At 39.5% G+C, this 20,329-nt stretch overlaps 1 protein-coding gene across 2 annotated transcripts; it reads right to left on the bottom strand.

Moving 5' to 3' along the window:
* Nucleotides 1-67: 67 nt before the first annotated feature.
* On the bottom strand, nucleotides 68-19,257 carry virma (vir like m6A methyltransferase associated). Of its 2 annotated transcripts, none has more exons than XM_077526239.1 (27): nucleotides 19,126-19,257; nucleotides 18,642-18,754; nucleotides 17,091-17,177; nucleotides 15,793-15,841; nucleotides 15,360-15,522; nucleotides 15,149-15,277; nucleotides 14,367-14,594; nucleotides 12,635-13,368; nucleotides 11,591-11,728; nucleotides 10,367-10,593; nucleotides 9,754-10,281; nucleotides 9,266-9,420; nucleotides 9,097-9,179; nucleotides 8,789-8,882; nucleotides 7,052-7,440; nucleotides 6,818-6,973; nucleotides 6,514-6,749; nucleotides 5,319-5,568; nucleotides 3,926-4,143; nucleotides 3,698-3,827; nucleotides 3,463-3,606; nucleotides 3,219-3,373; nucleotides 2,997-3,093; nucleotides 1,828-1,994; nucleotides 1,403-1,752; nucleotides 529-675; nucleotides 68-447 (listed from the first exon to the last, which is right to left on the bottom strand). In XM_077526239.1, exons 1-27 carry the CDS (start codon nucleotides 19,186-19,188, stop codon nucleotides 224-226), a joined length of 5,454 nt encoding a protein of 1,817 aa, XP_077382365.1. In that variant the 5' UTR covers nucleotides 19,189-19,257; the 3' UTR covers nucleotides 68-223. The 2 variants fall into 2 exon arrangements, with proteins under 2 accessions (XP_077382365.1, XP_077382366.1); XM_077526240.1 differs by having other exon boundaries at nucleotides 14,391-14,594.
* Nucleotides 19,258-20,329: the final 1,072 nt, after the last annotated feature.

Here is a 20,329-nt window from a genome sequence, read left to right as displayed (position 1 = left end):
GTCATTTTGTCATTATTATTATATACATAAAGTTGTAAAAGTAAAATTTGAAGTTCACCGTAGCAAACACAATCAACTATGAACTTTATTCTCTTGTTACAACTCAGAATAACAAAAACAACACAAAGCTCTCCACAGACACCTTTCCATGGAGAAAACATAAAACAACCTGATTGGTCCGTTTGAAGCCGTGGCAGGCTTTTCAGTCAGTGCCCAGGTGAATTTACCTGGTGAAGGAGCGGACGTGTCGGCCCCTCCCGCCTCCGCTCCCTCCCCCGCCGCTGAACTTGTTCACTTGGGAGCCCCTCCCTCCTCCACCCCCTCCGCCTCCACCTCCCACATTGCCGCCGCCTCCGCCTCCTCCTCCTCCCCCGCCACTTAGCCACGAAAGCCCCGTGCCTCCTCGGCCGCGTGGGGCGCGATCGCGTGGAGCCAGGCGATATGCGTCTAGGAAGTTACGATAAGAAGGGAAAAGTTTAGAAGTTTGCAGCATACAGTTGGCATTGCTGTCAGCGTGTGAAGTCTTACTTGCGGGAAGTTGTCTTGAGGGCAGAGGTCCTCGCGTGAAGTTGCTTTGGCCTCCGCGTGGTTCGCTGTAGGTTGCTCTGTGAGTGACGGCGGGGACTTGCGCGCTCCATGATGAACCTCGGCCTCCCTCCCTGCGAGGGTAGTTGCCTGTGGAACCGAGAGGCTTTTATCGCCCTCTGTTGGACAACTTGGGATACTAAATAAAGCTGTCAAACGATTACAATTTTTAAACTAATTAATTGCACAATTTTCCATGATTAATCGCGATTAATCACATTTTTCTACTTTTGCTTCTAGTTTTTTCTTCAAATGTATAGTTGAGTAAAATCATCAAATAGAAAGCATCTGGGTGTGCAAAGTGTGTAAAGATAAATTTAATTCGTTTAATTCATTTAATTACATTCAATTTAAATCCAAACTTTAGAGTTCTACAACAAGCATCAACCAAGTAAATCAGAAAGTAAAACTACCTATAGTCTGTGTTTATTCATCTTCCCACCATGCATTCCACTAGTGCTCTTGAATATTTTTAGTATTGATTATTCAATTGATTAATCGACTAATTAGTTTCATTGAAGTTTTGCATTGAAGTGTATTACATTTTTGGTGGTTACTTTGTACTTCATATTCATATAGTAATTTTAAAAAGTGGGGGGGATTGATGTGTGTTACCAGGTTTATTATAGTTTTGGAATTGTTCATTTTAGTTGGTTTGATTTCGTTTTGAGTTTTGTTTTTTAAATTTAGTTAGTTTGAATTAGTTTTCTGGGTGGTTCTGTTGAAAGAAGACATGATGCCTATTTATAGGTTGCAAAAAGCAGTGATTTTGATTTATCCACATCTTGTAAATTTCGGAGCTGAGGTATGTGCTTACCAGAGAGGAGCACACTTTTAGGCTGCGGTGGGGTGAAAAAGCGAGTCTGATTGTGGAAGGTGGCCCTGCCCCTGTTGCCAGTAAAGAGTCCTCGTGTAGGCAGCTTGGGGGAGCTTTTCAGAGGCCGCTTGGGAGGCAAAAGTCCAATTGGGGTGGTAATGTCTTTGAACTCCGCTGCCACAAAGTCGTCCACGTGCATGCTGGGAGGCCGCGACGTGTTCTGTTTGCGCTGGCGGAAGATGTCGTGGGGTCGGCAGAAGTTCAGGCCCAAGCCCCCTCGACCACCCCGGCCGCGCGGAGCCGCCATGATGTGTGCTCTCTTGGCAGGTTCCACGTAGTCTGATTTACCACTGCAAACACATGTGCAATAATTTGGTCAATGGCGTTAAAGTCTGCGAAACGTGTTCAGGGCACATATGTGCTACCTGGATGTAATGAAGGTCTCGTGTTTGTGCCTCCCGAGTCGGAAGCCTTTTTGAGCTTTGGCGTGACCTGGCGAGGAGGGCTCGGACAGGAAGGAGCGCTCCAGCTCGGCCTTCAGGTCCAGTTCTGGACAACATTCCTGAGCCAAACCCACCAGATCCACCTTCACCTATATGACAAGCATACACACAATCAGGTTGATTCATTTTTAATAACTCATTCATTCAAATCAATCAAACAAAAATGTTTTCCCCCGATTTTAACTCTTTTTTTTTTTTCCCCACTTAACTTATTTGCACCCAAAAACGTACATTCTATTTTAAATGTTTTAAGTGTCCCAATGACGTATTCATACGTTGTTTTTTTTTATGCTAGAGCATACAGAAAGCTTCGATGCAGCCTCTCAATTACAAAGAACGGTTGAAGAAATGGTAGTTATGACACAAACTGCCAGCAGGTGGCAGCAGAGTATAAGAGATCAACCAAGACCATGTTGAAAAAAAAAGTTCAATTACAATTCTAATTAGATTTGTGAATAATGATGAAACTTAGCTATATTTTAATGCTAATTGCTGCAAAACGGAAACAGATAGAAATATACTTTTTTTTTTCCTGATGAAAGAAGAGACTTATCTTTCTTTTGGTAGGTTCCACGTTTTTATAGCAATAGAACACAATATTCTGTGGGCCAGTAAAACAGCCGGGAGTGAAGGGGATTGCTTCTGTGAAAATGGCTGGGAGCGAATGAGTTAAAAACAACATGGACATTTTTTTTTTAGGGTTTATCTCATGTTTTTAATTGTTATAGTGGACGCCAGGATAATATGGCTGTAACGTGTTGTAAACTTACCAAGCTTATATGCAACATTTCTAACATGAACATCATGCAAATCAACTCGCGATTGTGATTGGTTGGTTAAGATCCAATCATGAACCAGAAGTGTTGACATCATCCAAATTATGCGTTTTATTGGTTTAGACACGCGAATATGTCATGTCCACTGCAACCATCTATAGGTCTGAAAGTGTTAAGGCAGATAAAATGATTCTGTGGCATGACCGGTCTAATGTACACTGCCATCTAGTGGAAGAGCATTTAAGAGCATAGATAGATTGATAAACAGCAATTACTTGCAGTAAATACATACATGTAAAGAAATTAAGTACTCACCATGTCAAGTTCAGTCTCTATATCCTCCGTTTGGAAAGGAGAGAACCAAAGAGCCTTAAGTTGCTCATCAAGTGCTTCGGAAAGAATAAAAACAGTCCTACAGATTTAAAAAAAAAAAAAAAAGGGATAACTTAGTTTTGTCAGGTTTAGTTTGAGGGGAAGTTTAAGTGGAATACGCACAAATGCATTATTCCCATTTCTACGTATTATCAGCATCTGTACCTGTGATTAAACTGAGTTGCGAGAGTTTCAGGCGCCGGCAGAGTGGGCTCGTTATCAACTGCAGGAGGCTCATCTGCAGCAGTCTCCAGCATTTGCCTCAGAACGGTCACGCTCTCTAACAGGGTCTCCAGTGAGTCATCTTCCTTACAAAGTTTCTGCAAGGAAAACGACAAACAAGCAAGCTTGAACACAAATCAACATTTGTTTTGTCGGAATCCTATCACGAGAGGCGCGTTATTTGCACCTTGATTTGTTTCTCGAAAGTCGTGAGAGGATGCGAGTCTGATTTTTCCCACTGCAGGAGAGCCTTCATCTCGGATCCGCTCAGCAGCCGTGGAGGAGGAACAAAGGATGACTCCTCGACCGATGCGTGGCCCTCCTCATGACACTAGAATCACACACATTTACTCAAAATAACTCCTGAACAAGTCGTTTGTGTCTGGGAATAATAAGATGGCAGCTAGTTAAAGATAAAGTACTGGTTCTGTGTTGACAATCTGTCGGAGGAAGTCCAACAAAGCCGAGAGCAGGTCAGCGGAGTCCTTGTTGAAGGGAAACACTAATCTCTTCAGAAGTGAGAATAAACTTGTATTGTGTTTCTTCAGAGCGCTGAAAAATGGTGTCACATTTGACAGAGGTTTTAGACAAACTGGCAAGGGTGCTATCAGGGTTCAACGGGAGAAAAATGAATCAGCAGTCGTATTTACACTTTGAGATGGTAAAGTCCATATTCGTGCTCGGTGAGGAATGTTAGCGTCCTGATGCAGGTAAGAAGAAGTGGTGCACTGCTGTCCCTATTTGCCAAAACCTCCATCAAGGAGTTGCAAATGGATGACAGCATCTCTCGGCCCGGGAGCGCGTTGGCCAGCTGCTCCACCTCGGACACGCAGCTTTCACCCCCTTGAGATATCACCAGAGAAATGTCCTAGAAAAGATGGTGGCATTATGTCTTACATTTATTTTTTACATTCTATTCCTTGTAAATAGAGTATAGAGTATATCAACCCTGGAAAAAAAGGATTATTATCAAAAGGCAACATTAGGTAAAACATGAAATATAGGATTAGAATCTGTTTATTATTTTTTTTAAGCCAGTATAGTCATTTTTTTGTACAAGCAGCTACTGTCCAGTTGTTTCTTAGTACGGTACATTTGCATTTCAATTTTTACTTAACTTTTATGTATTTGTGTATATTGTCACTGCTATGTGAGAAACACTTATGTCCATTTTTATCTTTTTTTTTTTTTAAACATTTTTATGTTTTTGGGATGAAACTGAATGCAGACATCCCAAAAAAGGAAAAATGTAAAGAATGACAAAAATGGACATAAGTGTTTTTCGCATAGCAGCGACAATATGTACATTTTATGTATGACATTTTAATGTAATCAAAAATTAAGTACAGGTACCGTGTTTTATTTTCCTATATTTAACCGCAAACTTTGCATAATGTTACAGTGGTTCACAATACTACAGGTAAACATTTTAGGAATAATATTGCTGCCTTGTTTTTCATAAACACTTGCGCCTTCTAAGTTACTGTGTTTATTTTGATCAGTGTGGTGGTACTTAAAAAGTTAAGTACAGTGGATTTAATTTGTTTTGTGAACCAGTTCTCAAACTGAGGTAATGTTTCCCATTGAAACGAATAGAAACACAATTATTTAGATTTGACTTTATTTTGATTGTGAGAAAAAAAGTGAAAACATAATTTATGATGATGAATTAACAGTGGGTTCTCTAGCAAATCACTGTGCAGTCTTTGCTTTTTTGGGTACATCAACATTAACATAAAAAAAAAATAAAATAAAATGTCCATACAAAAATATTTATGGACCTGAGTTATTTGTAAACGGAGGCTCCACTGTATTTTATGATGTGATACTTGGTTTAAAAAGTTAACAGAACTACTTCTACGGCTTAGAACAGTCGAGTAACATTTGACACAATTTACTACTTTCCTATTATCTAGTGCTTGGTGGCACCTGTGTGCTACAAAAAGAGCATAAAACTGACACGGGGTGAGCTTCCACAAACAAACAAACATGAATTTGATATGGTGGTGGTGGTACTCTTTACGCTCCGTTGACTTTGCTTACCTGGTCACACAGTGACTGTAATATAGTTCCCATTAGTTCGCTGCAATGCTGCTGTTGTAACGAGTGGTTGACAGGAGGTACCAGGAGCGGCAGCAGCAAAGGGAAGAGATCCGCCAGCTGTTCGTCTCCAGACACCGACCCAGAGAGCAGGTGTAGCATGGCGCATTTACAAGCTCTCTGTGACGCCAGCGCGTCAGTCAAAGAAAGCAGACGCAAGACTTGGGCCCAGCACGGACTTTTCCCCTCCGCCCTGAAAGAGGAATATTTTGCTTTGACTCCATTGACATTTGGGCTGCTCAATTATGGGAAAAAATAATAATAATCACGATTATTTTTGGCAATAATTTAAATCACAATTATTCATACAATTATTTATTTTTTGGTACAAAACAAGAAGATGTTCAAGCATTGAACAGTATTAAGACAAAAAAAAATAGAAACACTAATTATGTAAGTTCCTTTTGGACGAAACAGAATTTATAACGTTTATTTATTTATTTATTTATTTATTGTTGGCAAAAACTTGAAGTGCAGCTTGTTCACTGTGCAGTAGAACGATCATTTATTTTTTGGTACAAAACAAGAAAATATTTACACATTTAAAAATATTACGACCAATTAAAAAAATAGAAACACTATAATTATGAAAGTTCCATTTGAACCAAACAAAATTTATAATAATATATATTTATAATAATATATATTTATTTATGTTAATTTATGTACACATGTAAAAATATTAAGACCAATTAAAAAAAAATAGAAGCACTATAATTATGTAAGTTCCTTTTGGACCAAACAGAATTTACAATAATATACATTTATGAGAATGTTTATTTATTTATGTTGGCAAAAACTTGAAGTTGGAGTGCAGCATGTGCAATGTGCAGTCGGTCGATCATTAATTTTGTGGTACAAAATAATAAAAAAATAAATAAAAAAATATTAAGACAAATAAAATTAGTTGAAACACGATTATGATGCAACTTCTTTTTGGATTAAACAAAATGTATTAAATTAGTTATTTTAAAATTTAAAAAAGGTGCAAATGTATACAATTAACCGATTCAAAAATTAGTATTAATACTATTTTTTTTTTTTTTTGTGGAGTGTAATAATAACTGAAATTGTCATTTTATTTTGATGACTTGCACAGCCCGAATTTAGTCATGAAACGTTCATTCACTTCACTCACGGCTGCAACTCCTCCAACAGCAACTCCAGCAAGGTCTTCATGATGAGTGTCGCAGTGGGAGACGACAGGTCAGCCAGCTGAAGGCAAACTCTCCGGAGAATGGCCAAGAGCGGAGGGCAGCTGGTGGCGCACACGCACCGCAAAGCCTCCGAGAACACTTTCCACTGTGCCCGTATGTGCATACTCCACAGCTTCCTCGTGTTTAAGGCCACTGCGACGTCTTGTACCGACAACACCTGAGCAACCAACAACATAGGTGTGTAAAAATAAAAAAAGAACAGTTCATTGTAGCTTGCTGAAGTACCTGAGTGCTTTGCATTGGAAGGGGCAGCGGCAAGAGCTCAGACAACAACGTAAGGCCAGAAAAGAGTCCTTCAGGAGCCTTCAGTAATGATACCAAAACTTCTTTTAGCATCAATGACCATGTGTTACTGGCCAGAGTCTCCTCTGTATGCGTCACCTGCAAAAAAAAAAAAAATGCAATTGATTTACACATCATCTATTAAAAGAGTCAACATTTCCCTTAAACCTCACACACCTCTTCATTGACACCTTGCGTAAAAGTGAGGAGCACATCAACAATAAGAGCCTGCACTCTGGTCTCCTCCCCATCCAGTCGCCCCGAAGCAGGGATGGAACAAACTATCATGTGGAGCATGACCAAGACGTTGGCCACGCGCGTGTCCCTGAACTGGAAGGAGCCGCCGCGGAGCAGCTCCGTCAGCATGGTGCGCAGCAACCGCAGCGTGCTGACGCAGACGTGGAGGATCATGCAGCGCTGCGGCGTGGGGCCCATGTTTCCGTGCAGGCGCCACGGCTGCAGCAGCACGCTGCACAACTTCTGGAGGATGCGCACGCACGTATCCAGACCCTCGCCGGAGAAGAGCTGAACACAGGCCAGACTCCACTTCAGGTCCCGTTGCTGGCCTGGAGAAACGTGATGGACAATGTGAGAAGTGCAGTTTGTTTCATAAAACATATGCATTTTGTCTTATTAGAGTGGCCAGGGGCTTTTATTTTTGGCAAATGCAGTGCCTATTAATTAAAGTCATCTAGAGATTCTCAATTTGTTGATCAGGACCCCAAAGCAGGCTATAGATAGAGTATTTTATTGGTAAGTCAAAATTATTTTTATTATATATATTTTATTGATTTTGCATTATTAAAAGGGAAGTCAACCCTAAATTTTTCTTTACAACAATACAGTATATTCTATGCAACCCCACTAGTCTATACACAGCAATCTGATTACTATTGTGTTTGTGGAATACGAATTAAGCAGCAAAATCCACCCGCTTTTATCCTGCTCAGGTGGCGACCATTTCGTTGCTTTCTGTGGACTGAAAATAACATCATGGTTTCTCAAGGCTCAAGTAGCAACCAATTATGGCTCACCTGTCTTCTGAGATTGGTCATGTGACATTCACAAACTGAGCTGTGATTGGTCATTACCGTGATCCCCAATTGTGATGTCATTTTTTGTTGAGAGCAAATGGCAAAATGGCCGCCCACTGAGATGAGTAAAAACAGGCCGATTTTGCTGCTTTATTCATATTCCACAAATGCAATATTACAATGCCGTCTTTAGACTAGTTGGGGCATATACAAGCAATTGTTGTAAAGTCATTTTTTTGGATTGACTTCTCTAAAAAAACAAAACCAACGCATAATACAATATCAAAGTCCATAACTAACATGGTTAAGCTATATTAAGCTAGCTAACTATGTTTACATTAGCTTGTGTCGGATATGGTAGATGATGTATAAGCCAGTTCTCGATCTTTAGAATCAATGCCAGCCATTTTAGAAAATTTCAAAATGTTCAATAGCCACAGTCTCACACGATATTGTAGTCAATAATTACGATATAAACCTAATCTACCAAACGACAGAATAGACTCTCGCCTTTCTTCCTTGAACCGTGACATTTACCGCGGAGCATAATCCGATTCTCTCCCATCTAGTATGGTAGAAAAAAAATGTAATTGGCAACTATACTAGTCAAAGGCAGCGAATGAGTTAATGCAGTATTTATTCCTAGTGCACTGCGTGAGTCTGCAGTGACATCAGCCTGTGTGGAAATTTGATCACTGTGACGCTATTCAAAATATTCAATTAATTCCTTAAGCCTTCTGTTAATTCATGGACATCCTCAGTGTGTTAATAAGGTGCTCTGAAAGGCTAGAATTTGAGGAAATACAATACATGAGATGAAGTACAAGAATATAGAATAAAAATTTCTTGTTGCACAAGCTACCGGTATTCTATTATTTACCTCCAACCGGAGGCAGGGGGCAGGCAATGTGGCAGATGACTCTGAGGGCAGTGACCAATCCAGTTCCCTCGGGAGTCAACACATTTTCCACATTCTGAAAACATGACACAGTACACATAAAAATGATATACAGCACTATGACTTTTATGCCACCTCAACTTGAACATGCAACAGGGCAGGCATATGTTTGAGTAGTCCAGACATGTCGGCAGTATCTTACATAACAACAGGGCATACACTAGCTTATAAAATGTAACTATTTTAATAGATTATAGTGATGATGTGAATTTGAAAAAAGAACTATATACCTGTTTGACGTATTCTAAAAGTGGTGAGATGCTGCCGATCTCAAAGCGCAGTTTTTCCAACGGCTCCAGCCATTTGCTGAGCTCTGAAGAACAAAAGTCAGCATCATGCGCTACAAGAAATATTTCCCCATATATGAAGCAATGTGAATTCCACCTTTGTCATATTCACCCTGTAGCTTGGCATTGGTGTCATCAGCCTTGGCTATAGTGAGCAGTGGAACAGCATACTGCTCCATCATGCGCAGTTCATTTGAGCTTTGCACCACCAGTAAGACGAGCATACAGGCGTAGTTGTATGTCACTGCTTTACGGGTCTTGGCCTCACTTAAAAAAGAAAAAAAAAACAAAACGTACTATGACAACATATTAGGGCCACGTATGAATATGCAAAGAAAAAAACTTTCTAAAGTGACAAATTTGCAAGAAAAAAAACTTGCGACTTTCTAAAGTGGCAAATTTGCGGGGGGAAAAAAAAATCGCAAATTTGCTAGTTCATAAAGTGGTAAATTTGCGAGGTTTTTTCTCTGCATATTGCCCTGGCCCTCTAAACATTTATTTATTTATTTTTTATATACATGACCATAATACGTCGTGGTAACATACAGAGGAGTTAAATCTAGGGTTTTGTGATGTGGAATAAGGAGAAAAGAATCTCACCCTTGTCCTTCCTTGCTGTAGTGCTGCAACAGTGTGACCAAACAGGACAAGTTGCTCTCCAAACTCAAAATGTGTGCCACAGCACTCCGGCCAGTGGCAGTGAACGTCATCAGATAGAGTGAATGTAGCATAGCCAGGACCTCCGGGTTGTCACCTTCATCCAAACCCACTCCTCCGTCTCCTCCTGAGGTCACATGGCTCATGAGCTCCGAGACCCCCTGGAGAGCATGCAGGGCCTGCATGAGCCACGCGCCGAAGCCCTCTTCGCCAAACCCGGGCCCGGTCAGAGCCGCCTCTCCTCCCGCGTAGGCCGTCTCCTCGCCTTCGTTCTCGGCCACGGAGGCGAGAAGGCGCAGGAGTAAGTTGGTGGGGGCGGGTTGGGCGAGAAGGAAGAGCAGGCCCGATTGCGTGAGCGACAGGAAGCGAAGCAGCTCTCTCACAGCTTGGGTGACGCCCACGTGTCCGGCCGCCGCCGCTGCAGAGAGCACCACTGACGTGCTCTCCAAGAAATGGCATGAATGCAAGTACCTGCCGAGGAGGATTAAAGTCAACATTGGGGGCCCAATCGAATTTTAAACCTCACTTTTGGAACCAAGTACGCATGAACGCACACCTGTAAAGTGTTGGATACGGATCATCCCTCTCCTGTGGTCCCGTTATTCTCACAGAAGTTGGAAATGCTTTCCCCGGGGGCTGCACCATGCAGTGAGGGGCGGTCTCCAGCAGCTGATACAACTCCTCCAAAGCACCCACCATCCGATCGAGCTCTGCTTCACTCACAGCGGAGGAACCTAGCGCCGGCTCCTCCTCCATGGGCGTGTCAGCATCCTCCATCTCCTCCTGTTAAGAAACCGTTGACACTTTTTGTCAATGAGACAGTTATGTTTAATCCATAAGGGTCTATGCTGACAACCTAAAAAGTTCTGTACAAGTTTATGCTCAACTTTGAGCTCATGAAGTCCCTAAATGACATCTACTCAATATTTTAATGCAGTCCGTGTAAGTGTGTATCCATGACATGTCACTAAGGAAAATAGTTCTGACTGAAATTCATATAAAATAACTTAGCCTTATAATAGCCAATTAATGCTCAATTAAATTATCTGATTCAATTATTCTAAATCTACGGTTATTCAACTTTACAGAAGAGAATTAGGGCCAGTGAAGTGAAAGAAAAAAAAAAAAAAGTTTACTTTAAAGTCAGAATTCTGACTTTAAAGTGGGAATTTTGAGAATAAAGTCAGAATTCTCACTATAAAGTGAGAATTTTAACTTTAATCTCAGAATTCTGACTTTAATCACAGAATTCTACCTAACTCATTTGCTCCCAATAACTTATAAATAAGTGTTTTTTTTATGTTTTCAGTGTCCCAAAGACGTATTTATAAGTTGTTTTGTTTTTTTATGCTAGAGCATACAGAAGGCTTCGATGCAGCCTCTCAACTGCAAAGAACGGTTGCAGAAATGGTAGTTATTACACAAACGACCATCAGGTGGCAACAGAGCAAAGGAGATCAACCACGGCCATGTTGAAAAAAAGCTCAATTACTCACAATTTTAAATAGATTTGTGAAAATTGATGAAACCTAGCTATATTCTAATGCTAATTGCTGCAAAACAGAAATCGAGTCAGAATTCTGAGATTAAAGTGAGAATTCTCATTTTCAAGTCAGAATTCTAGATTAAAGTCAGAATCATGCCAATCTTTTTCTCCACCTTCACTGGCCCTAATCTCTTCCGTACAAATTAAAACACAATTTTAAACAAAGAAAAAGATGCAGAATTCAATGAATAATTATTAAAATAATCTGTATGTGTTGTATGAGTTAGCATGCACCTGCTGCGGCTCGCTCCATGCTGCTGCTGTACGCCGGAGGTCAAGCAGCACCTCAAACATGTGACTCTTCTGAAGAATGGCATTGCCAGCAGTTATGACCCTCACCGTTTCATCACGCAGGAACAGCTGCACTAAACGCTGTAAAGGAGAGGATTTTAGAACTTGGGACACATGAAGCACTTGTTTCTGAATATTGACATTAAATTTGGGCTTGGTAATCGTAGTTCAATGCGTGCCCCTGTTAACATATACAAACAAACATAGAGGACCTAATGCACAAAAGCATTAATTGGTGCCAATTTAGAGATTTGGTTGCTAGTTGCTACATTTTCACATTGTTTTGTGTCTCTGGCAAAAACATTGGCTTCCCCCAACCACGTGAGGAGTTAGTTACTCACAGAACCAAGAGGCTTTTATTGCCCTCTGTTGGACAACAATGAACACTAACAATTTAGAAGAAACCACATCACCGATATACTGACCAAAAAAAAATGATGCATTCATAGACCAGGGGTTCTCAAACGCCAATTCCACCTACCATATGCACCCCAAATCGACATGGGAATTTTTTTTAAGCCACTAGATGGCATCATACGATTATGGTTGACACTAAATTTGAAAGAAGAATAATGAAAACAAAAAGTATTTCAAGTCTAGCCTTGTTTTTGCTGAATACAATCCTCTTTAATCCTGCTTTATACGCCGACAGAAAGCAACCGCTTTAGATTCATTTTATAATGTACACCTTTGGACATTATTATTGATGCATATTGTGAGATGATAAGATTGTTAATTTAGACAAAGAGGATTTGTTTGTGTGAACAGATAAAATGATTGGTATTGCTAGTATAATATTTCTGTTAGCCATTGCTCTTATTCAATATATTTTTTAAATGTCTGTCTAAGCACATTCAAAACAGTTTTTAACATATTGAAAACATTAAATAGGATATTATAACAGATTTCACTTATTAGGACTTTGGTGAAAGGAAAGGCCAAGATCTTGTTTAAAGATTTCATCAGAAAGATAAAACTTATACAAACCTGATAGCCACTCTTCTCTGACTCGCCAGCGTCGAGGAACGCCTCCACCCCAACAGGGGAACTAATCAGAGCATCAAGTGCCCTGAGAAGACTCAATTTCAATGTAGAGGAGACATGATCCCGATGGAGGAGATCCAACAGCACATCCAGAGCCCCGTCATGCAGCAGCGCCTTCAGGCCCTGCGGACACTCCGCTAGGTACGACGCTAGCTTGGCACCTGCTTTCAGTTGTCTGAGGTTCAGGGCAATAGGTTGCGTGAGGGCAATCTCCATACTTAACGCTTGGAGAGCCCACTGGGCTAAAAGACTGACATGCTCTTCCATGGCCACACGCTCGCCCTGCTTAACGAGGCACGCCAAGCCCTTGGCGAGAAGTCCCGATGCTTCTTCCAAGGCAGTGACCCAGCGGACGTCTCGGTCTTCGCCGATGCTTCCGAGGAGTTCTTTCAGCTGCACAACGACATCAGTGTCCTCTCCACCTGCTACTCCCTCAGGACTACTAGAGTCCTTGGGCTCCTCCACGCTGGGCTTTTCGAGCTGGGTGTCGAAGAGTGACTTGTACGGAGGGGTGAAGTAGACCAGCGGTCGGAGTTCTCGTTCATAGGGGTCAAATTGGACTGGTGGAACAGATGCAAGGTCCTCTGGTGTGTAGTCCATGTCAAAGGAGGGCAGCTTAAAGGTGCCGTTATCCAGGTCGTCCTCGTCACTGGAAATTTGCTCATAGCCGTCATCGCCTGGACAATAGAAAAGACAAATTCAGTTAAACGTCAACATTCTGAGATACAAAAAGTGTTAGATAGGGATTTTTATATAGTGGACTAAATAGTTACATCACCAGCCAAATGAAAAATAAAAGTGAAAGCAAACATGCAGGCTCAGTTGAACATGCAGGACATAATGACAGCATTAGCCGGATCCTCTTTTACTTAGAAGCGTATGATTTGTTGTAGTGATAGACCGATATGTTTTTTTTTTCCAAGGCCGATACGATACAAATTATTAGTAGCCAAGGAGGCCGATAACCGATATGGCAAGCCGATATTCATTTGCAGTAAAAGAGAAAAAAAATAGCGTCAAATTAAAAAACAAATACATAAATAATAATAATAATTTCAAACATATAAAGAATTGACAGCTTTGTTTAAAAATTATAACAAAAATTGCATTTTTTTTTTTACTGTAAATAAAGTTTTCCAAAATCACAATGTAAACATTTCCTAAATATTTTTTTAATTTAAAAAAATAAATAAAAAATATAGGGAGTGCCAACATCAATAAATAAACAAACAAAACAACCCCCCCCCCCAAAAAAAAACAACAACAACAAAAAAAAGAAAAATTCCCTGTATCTCACTGAGCGACTAATGCATGAGAATGTAAGTGTTCGTAAAAGGTTTCAAAAGATCTTTGCATACAGTGAAAAATTGAATATGTTCGAAATGTCTGTAACAAGTAAGACTGTGAACAACTTACAAATTTGTCAAAATGCCAAATGTAAGCACTGATCGGTCTATCCCTAATTTGTTGATCATGAGCCTGGTAAAATGAGGGTGTCGATGGAGGCAGCATGCCACAGCAAATCCGTCTTTTTCCCTCAATCCCAAATGGACTCAGGTCACATCACCCTCACAAATGGAGATGAGGTCGTGAATGGCTGATGCGGTACTTCAAAAGGCTTTTGCGTCCATTTGAGATTGGAGACGGTACTTCTCCCACCAAACAACTCCCCTACCTTCCTCCATCTCTTCGTCCTCACCCTCATCGTCCTCTTCTTCCTCGTCCTCGGGAACGCTCCCCTCCGTCCGCATGTCTTCTTCCTCTTCTTGCTCCTCCTCTTCATCCTCACCTTCCTCATGCTCGGCGTCCGAGTACGCTTCGTCGGCGGCCAGCGACCTTTCAGGCGACACGGCCTCCAGGTAGTCCTCGCGGCCCTCGCGTGGCTCGTCTTTGATTATGCCGACTGTTGAAATCACCGTCAAGATGATTATTTAGCAAAACAAAAGGACACTTAACTCATTCAAACCCAAAAACGTGTAAAAATGTTTTTTAATACTTTGTCCTTCACTCCCCAAAACGACTTTACACATTTTTTATTTTTTTTTAAGCTTCTGACTTAAAGCGGTGGCTTAAAGCAATTGTAGTTATTTAAAAAAAAAAAAACGGCCTGCAGATGGCAGCAGAGTATAAGAGATCAGCCAGGGCCATGTTGCAACAAGCTGTTTTTGTCAGTGTTTTCACCAGGAATGTGAATATTGATGAAACAGCCATATTATAATGCTAATTTTTGAAAAACAGAAACAGATACAAATAAGAAGGGACTCTAATCTTTCTTTTGGTAGGTTCCATGTTTTTATAACAATAGAACACAGTATTCTGTGGGCCTTGCAAAATCAGTCAAAATCCAGTGAAACAGCCGGGAGCGAAGGGTGTTGCTTCAGTGAAAACCGCTGGGAGTGAATGCATTAAGTTCGACGAACTGCTGGTAAGCTACAGAAAGAACGTGATGTTACTCACTGCTCGCTCCTGGTACTTGGACTTGCTCCTCATCGTCATCATCAGGGGGTGGAGGCCCAGGTGGAGTGCGAGGCCCTCGGGGTGCCGGTCTGGGTGGGCTGCCGTTGTATTGGTCATCTTTTTCCCAATCTAAATAGGAAAACAATCAGCACTGCGAAGGGATAATCTACTCAAATGATGTGCACTGGATTTTCCTTTAAACGATGCCGACCTGGTTTAACAAGTCTTTTGGGCCCGCAAGGTTGTTGAGGCGGTGGGGGAGGTGGCGGCGGGGGCGAGCCTTGCTCGTGCCCGTGCGAACGCTCCGCTGTCCCGTACACAGCCAAGGTCAGGCTGGTGTACCAGCCACGCAGGACCAAGCCATCCGTATTGATCTTCATGTGTAAACGATATAGTAAACAGCTTAGATTGGACTTTTTTGAAGACACAATCTACCCTGGTCCGGATATTGTTTACATCAAAATGGAAGGACCGATCAGTTCTAAATACCAGTTAATGTTGACCCAAATAATGTCTGCTAGAAAGCTGTCACCTTTTACCTTCACAACTAACTTAGTGCAATTGAATTACAGGTGAATTATTTTGTGAAATGAGAAAAACCTGCTATTTGAACCCGAGCGTGTTCACATTCTATTTCGGCTCACCTTTCCATTGGGTCTGAAGACAATCGACTTGTTCTCGTCATATTCCAGACTGGGGACAGAAAGCAAGACAGGATTAATACAATAATTTGCCCATATGTGGTGCTATAGACTATATGGGCTCCCACTGAACTATTTATTTTGATTACTCCTATGAATAAAATGTATTTTGAAAGTGAAATATGAATGCTACCATTCAGTTGGCTACACTGTAGTGGGACCACATACTACTAATACAGAGCTGTTTATTCTCTGGAAATGTGTTGCTCAATCTACATTTCCTGAGTACCGTAAGTAGGGCTAGGCGATATGGCTGAAAATTTCAGAATTTTCATATCAAATCGATATATATATATTGATTTTTTTCCCCCTAGTCCAAATGATTTGAAAAGAAGTTCATTCTTAAATTTATACGGTATATATATATATATTTTTACAGTTGCATTATTACAGTTGGTCTTAGTTCTACTTGTTAATTTCATCTCACGCACTTTTAACTGTGCGGCACAAATCTAACGCCATACTTTAGCCTCTGCCGATATCCCACAGAATGCCTTGCAGCTCGGGATCGGGGCTTCCTTGTTGATTTTTTTTCTATCAAGTATTTTATCAATGTGTTTTCTATTGATATTGATTACCTGTCTATCATGACACATATCAATACTGATTTATTGCCCAGCCCCAGCAGTAAGGCAGCCTTTTACAATGATAATAATAAAGGTGAGTGTCCAATAACACCAATGTGTCTGTTCTTCTCTCCTCCATCAAAACACCAAGAAGAAAACTAACTTAAAAATAATGGTAAAATCCCTGGCAAAGATAGATAACTGAGATCATATCTACATAGCTATGTATATCATGACTTATCTACACTTTACAACAACTGTAATTGAGATTCATTCAAACTCTGATCATACCTCATTGTCAACCCTTTTGTTATCATTACGAGAATAAAAATAGAACTCATTCAGTTCTCATCCTGGGACCACTGATGAGTGACTCGTCATTCTCAACTACAACAAGGGTGGGGTTGCGTTTCTGGTGAGACCAGTTAGCCAAAACAGGAACAAAGAAGCTTGAATATGGGTGGGTACACGTGCATACACACACAAACGAGGGTGCACACACACTCATCCACTGGCCTCTGAGAAGTGGGTTTGGATGCTACTGTGACTGGTTCTACAGGTCAGGCAGACATTTGCATCTTAAAGCATTTTGGATATCTACCCAGGAAATACAGAAGAGAAAGAATGAGGAGAGCCACGTATGGACAGAGAAACAAAACAAGATGTTATCCTCACCTGCCAAGTCTGTTGAAGGTTGGGCTGTTGGGTTTGGGGACGTTATTGAAGAACAGTTCCAGCTGGAAGGCATGAGGGGATGTCTCTCTAGAAAGCCAAACACACAGTTGAGGAAATAGATGAGTATCTTTCTTGTGTCCTAAAAATATGTGACTGGTATGCCATCAACACGAGAGAGGTGGGCATAAAAAAAAAAAAAACAGCGGCACTTAACTAAACAAGAGTTATCTTGGCGCTGTTTGGGTTTTTTTTAAACCCCTTTTTTGTTTTACATATTTTAATTTATACTTTGTTGTTTTTTTGTAGTGATTTGGTGTTATTCCACTTTAAATTTGTTTAGCAGAAAAAAGCTTAAATTATTAAAAGTTCAACTTAAAATAAGGTTTTTGGTACAAATTTCTTTGTAGCTCTACATACAGCAAATATGGAATGAAATAACTTTTAATACATTTTATTATATGAAAATAACAGCAAGCAGAGCTTTTTAAAAATCAATGTATCTTTACTTCTAGAGAAGAAAAAATGCTGCGATGCATAGTTTGAATTAAAGAAAAACTGCTGATTCCATAAAAAGAAAAACAATTGTTTATTCATTAGATCGTCATATTCTTATTGTTTAATAAAACCGTAAAGAAAAAAAAAAAAAAAGCTTTTTGAACAATAAAAATATTTGGACAAAAAAAAAAAAAAATGAAGATCATTATTTCAATATTTTTAATATTTTTGTTTGGTTGTTGCCCGTTATTTTTCTCAAATGTAAAATAGGTGTCTTCTTTCGACAAAGGTTGTTTTCCATATAATCTAATATTTACTCTCTGAAATGAAAGCTCAAGTTACTAAATAAGTCTTATATGATGCACATACAAAGATGTGTTTGCATGAACCTATAGCTATTTCAAACGAGCTGTAATCTCGGTACGCTGGTCTCGCTGTCAATTGTGGCACTCGAAGCAGCTATCTGGTGCCAATCGGCAGTTTTTTTTCCTGGCATTGTGAATGTTCGCAATATACCGATGCAGTGCAAGCAATGAGAGGGGGAAAAAAAGGTCACTTCAAAGGATAGCTGTTAGCCAATAAAACTACTATGTCCATTTTATTCATCGAACGATAAGTGGATATAGCAATTATCATGACAGGCCTACGAATGTCAAGCTTATCAAGTGGTATCAATGTTGCAATATTGATGCATTTTTATGAGTGTGAGTACAGTACAGAACACATACAGTTATGACACTGATACGAGTGCTTCACCACAAAAGCAAAAGGTGGACATTTGTTGTGTAGTAATAATTCAGTCATGAAGATGATTGATTTGTGACAAATGTAAATGAAGTGAAGTCAATAAAACTTTTTCCACAAAACATTTGCCCCTCCTCACTCTTCTGTTACCCTTGACAGGATCTCAGGCTGAAGGTGTTAACATGTAAACAGAGGAGCTAACATGTAAAGAGAGGAGCCAGTAGCGAGCAAGTTGCAAATAAAGAAACAATACGCTGTTAATTTAGCCTGAATGTGTTGGTGATCATGGGTTATTCACAGGTCTTGACTTACCCGCATGCTCTGCTGTCAGGTAAGTTGCTATGTGCTTTGATTCCGGGAGGAATGACACGGACTTCTGTGATCAGCACCACGCAGGGGAAGCGCACCACATCCACATTGGTAAACTGCATGTGATCGGACAAAGAAAAGTGATGACAAATGTTAAGAAGTGCATCCCACCATGCACAACAAACAGGCCAACGCGAATAGCATGGATCTGAAGTAAACAAAGCCAACATTCTACGGAGAACATTCTCCACCTATTAGCAAATACCATACTAAGCGAATGTGCATATAAAATACACAAATTCGAACAATTATGTGAAGCAATCTGAATCATTATGTTAATTGTCATGTTTCCCGTGCAGACGATGCTAACATTAGCATGCTAGCCCAGGAACTTGCACCTGGCTATGCAAAAACTCCAGAATACAAAAACTACACGTATTCAAGGCAAAAGGCTCTTCGTCTAGAATAGAATTAACTATTTCCTTACCTCGGCGCTTTGGTGTTTAAACGTGTCTAGAAAAAGAAGCTCAATTGAAGAATCCCCTGCCATTGCTTTCGGTGATCACTAGCTGCGGGGTCAACTTCCGCCTTCTGTGACTACTTCCAGGGCACGGCCGTCAACTGCAGTTTGACATAACAAAACAAAACAAAAACGCAACATATTTAAAAATAATAACATTTTATTTTTATATTAATAATAAATAGCAACATTTTATTTTCAATTTAAATTCATTCAACGTTCAAATTTATCACACAATTTATTATGTACTGAAGAACGAAAAGAGAATCCATTTGATCCACCCCACTGAGCAGCAGTAGGCCTATCCTACTTACATTATCAAGAGTCCTCAAATATATGTAGCATTAATTTAGCCGTTTTTTGTCCATACATTTGTCAATTATTATTATTTTTTTATTATTATCAATATATCTCTGTTAATACAGTAATTGGATAATTGCTTTAATATAATGCTTTATTATAAATAATTACAATATTAACAAACACTTATCGACATACATGGAAAACAATTATTTGGTTCAGTATCTATTTCAGTTGAATGTAGTGTATATGAAGTACAAAAAGAGCTTAAATTATTTATTAATTAAAAACACATTTTCATCAAACAATTCATAGATTAATTATAATTACACAGTTTTTAATGATCATGACTTATTTTATTATTAAAATGTAAACTTTGAAACAATTTATTTTCATTTTATTAAAATAATGGGCTAATACAATGACAGTATAATTACATTCACAATAAAATAATAAAATAAAGCACAGGATACATTAGTATTTTGCATTTGATTTAAAATAAACAGTTAGACATGACTTGCAAAATGGTAACAAAAAAATGCTTTTTAAAAATATTGCAATTAATTACAAATCATTTAATGAAAATATCAACCCCATTCTGTTCCATATACCACAAAATAGTAGTAAAATGGTGCAAACAATTTAAAGTTTTTATGTTATTAAATAATTGGCTATGTAATTACAAGTACGTTGATTTGAAACACTTATTGTATATAAATAAAGATGACTTGACTTATTATATTTGCTAGCTGTTATTACCTCCCCATATAACTTTTTTTTTTAAACCATAGAAATAACTTGGCCAATCTGTCCCGTTAAAAAATAATAATAATAATAATAATAATAATAATTTAAAAGATGGTTTGTGTCG

Source organism: Festucalex cinctus, chromosome 7 (assembly GCF_051991245.1).
Source record: "Festucalex cinctus isolate MCC-2025b chromosome 7, RoL_Fcin_1.0, whole genome shotgun sequence".
In the NCBI taxonomy this organism is placed as follows: domain Eukaryota; kingdom Metazoa; phylum Chordata; class Actinopteri; order Syngnathiformes; family Syngnathidae; genus Festucalex; species Festucalex cinctus.
This window is presented reverse-complemented; position numbering and strand designations above follow the sequence as displayed.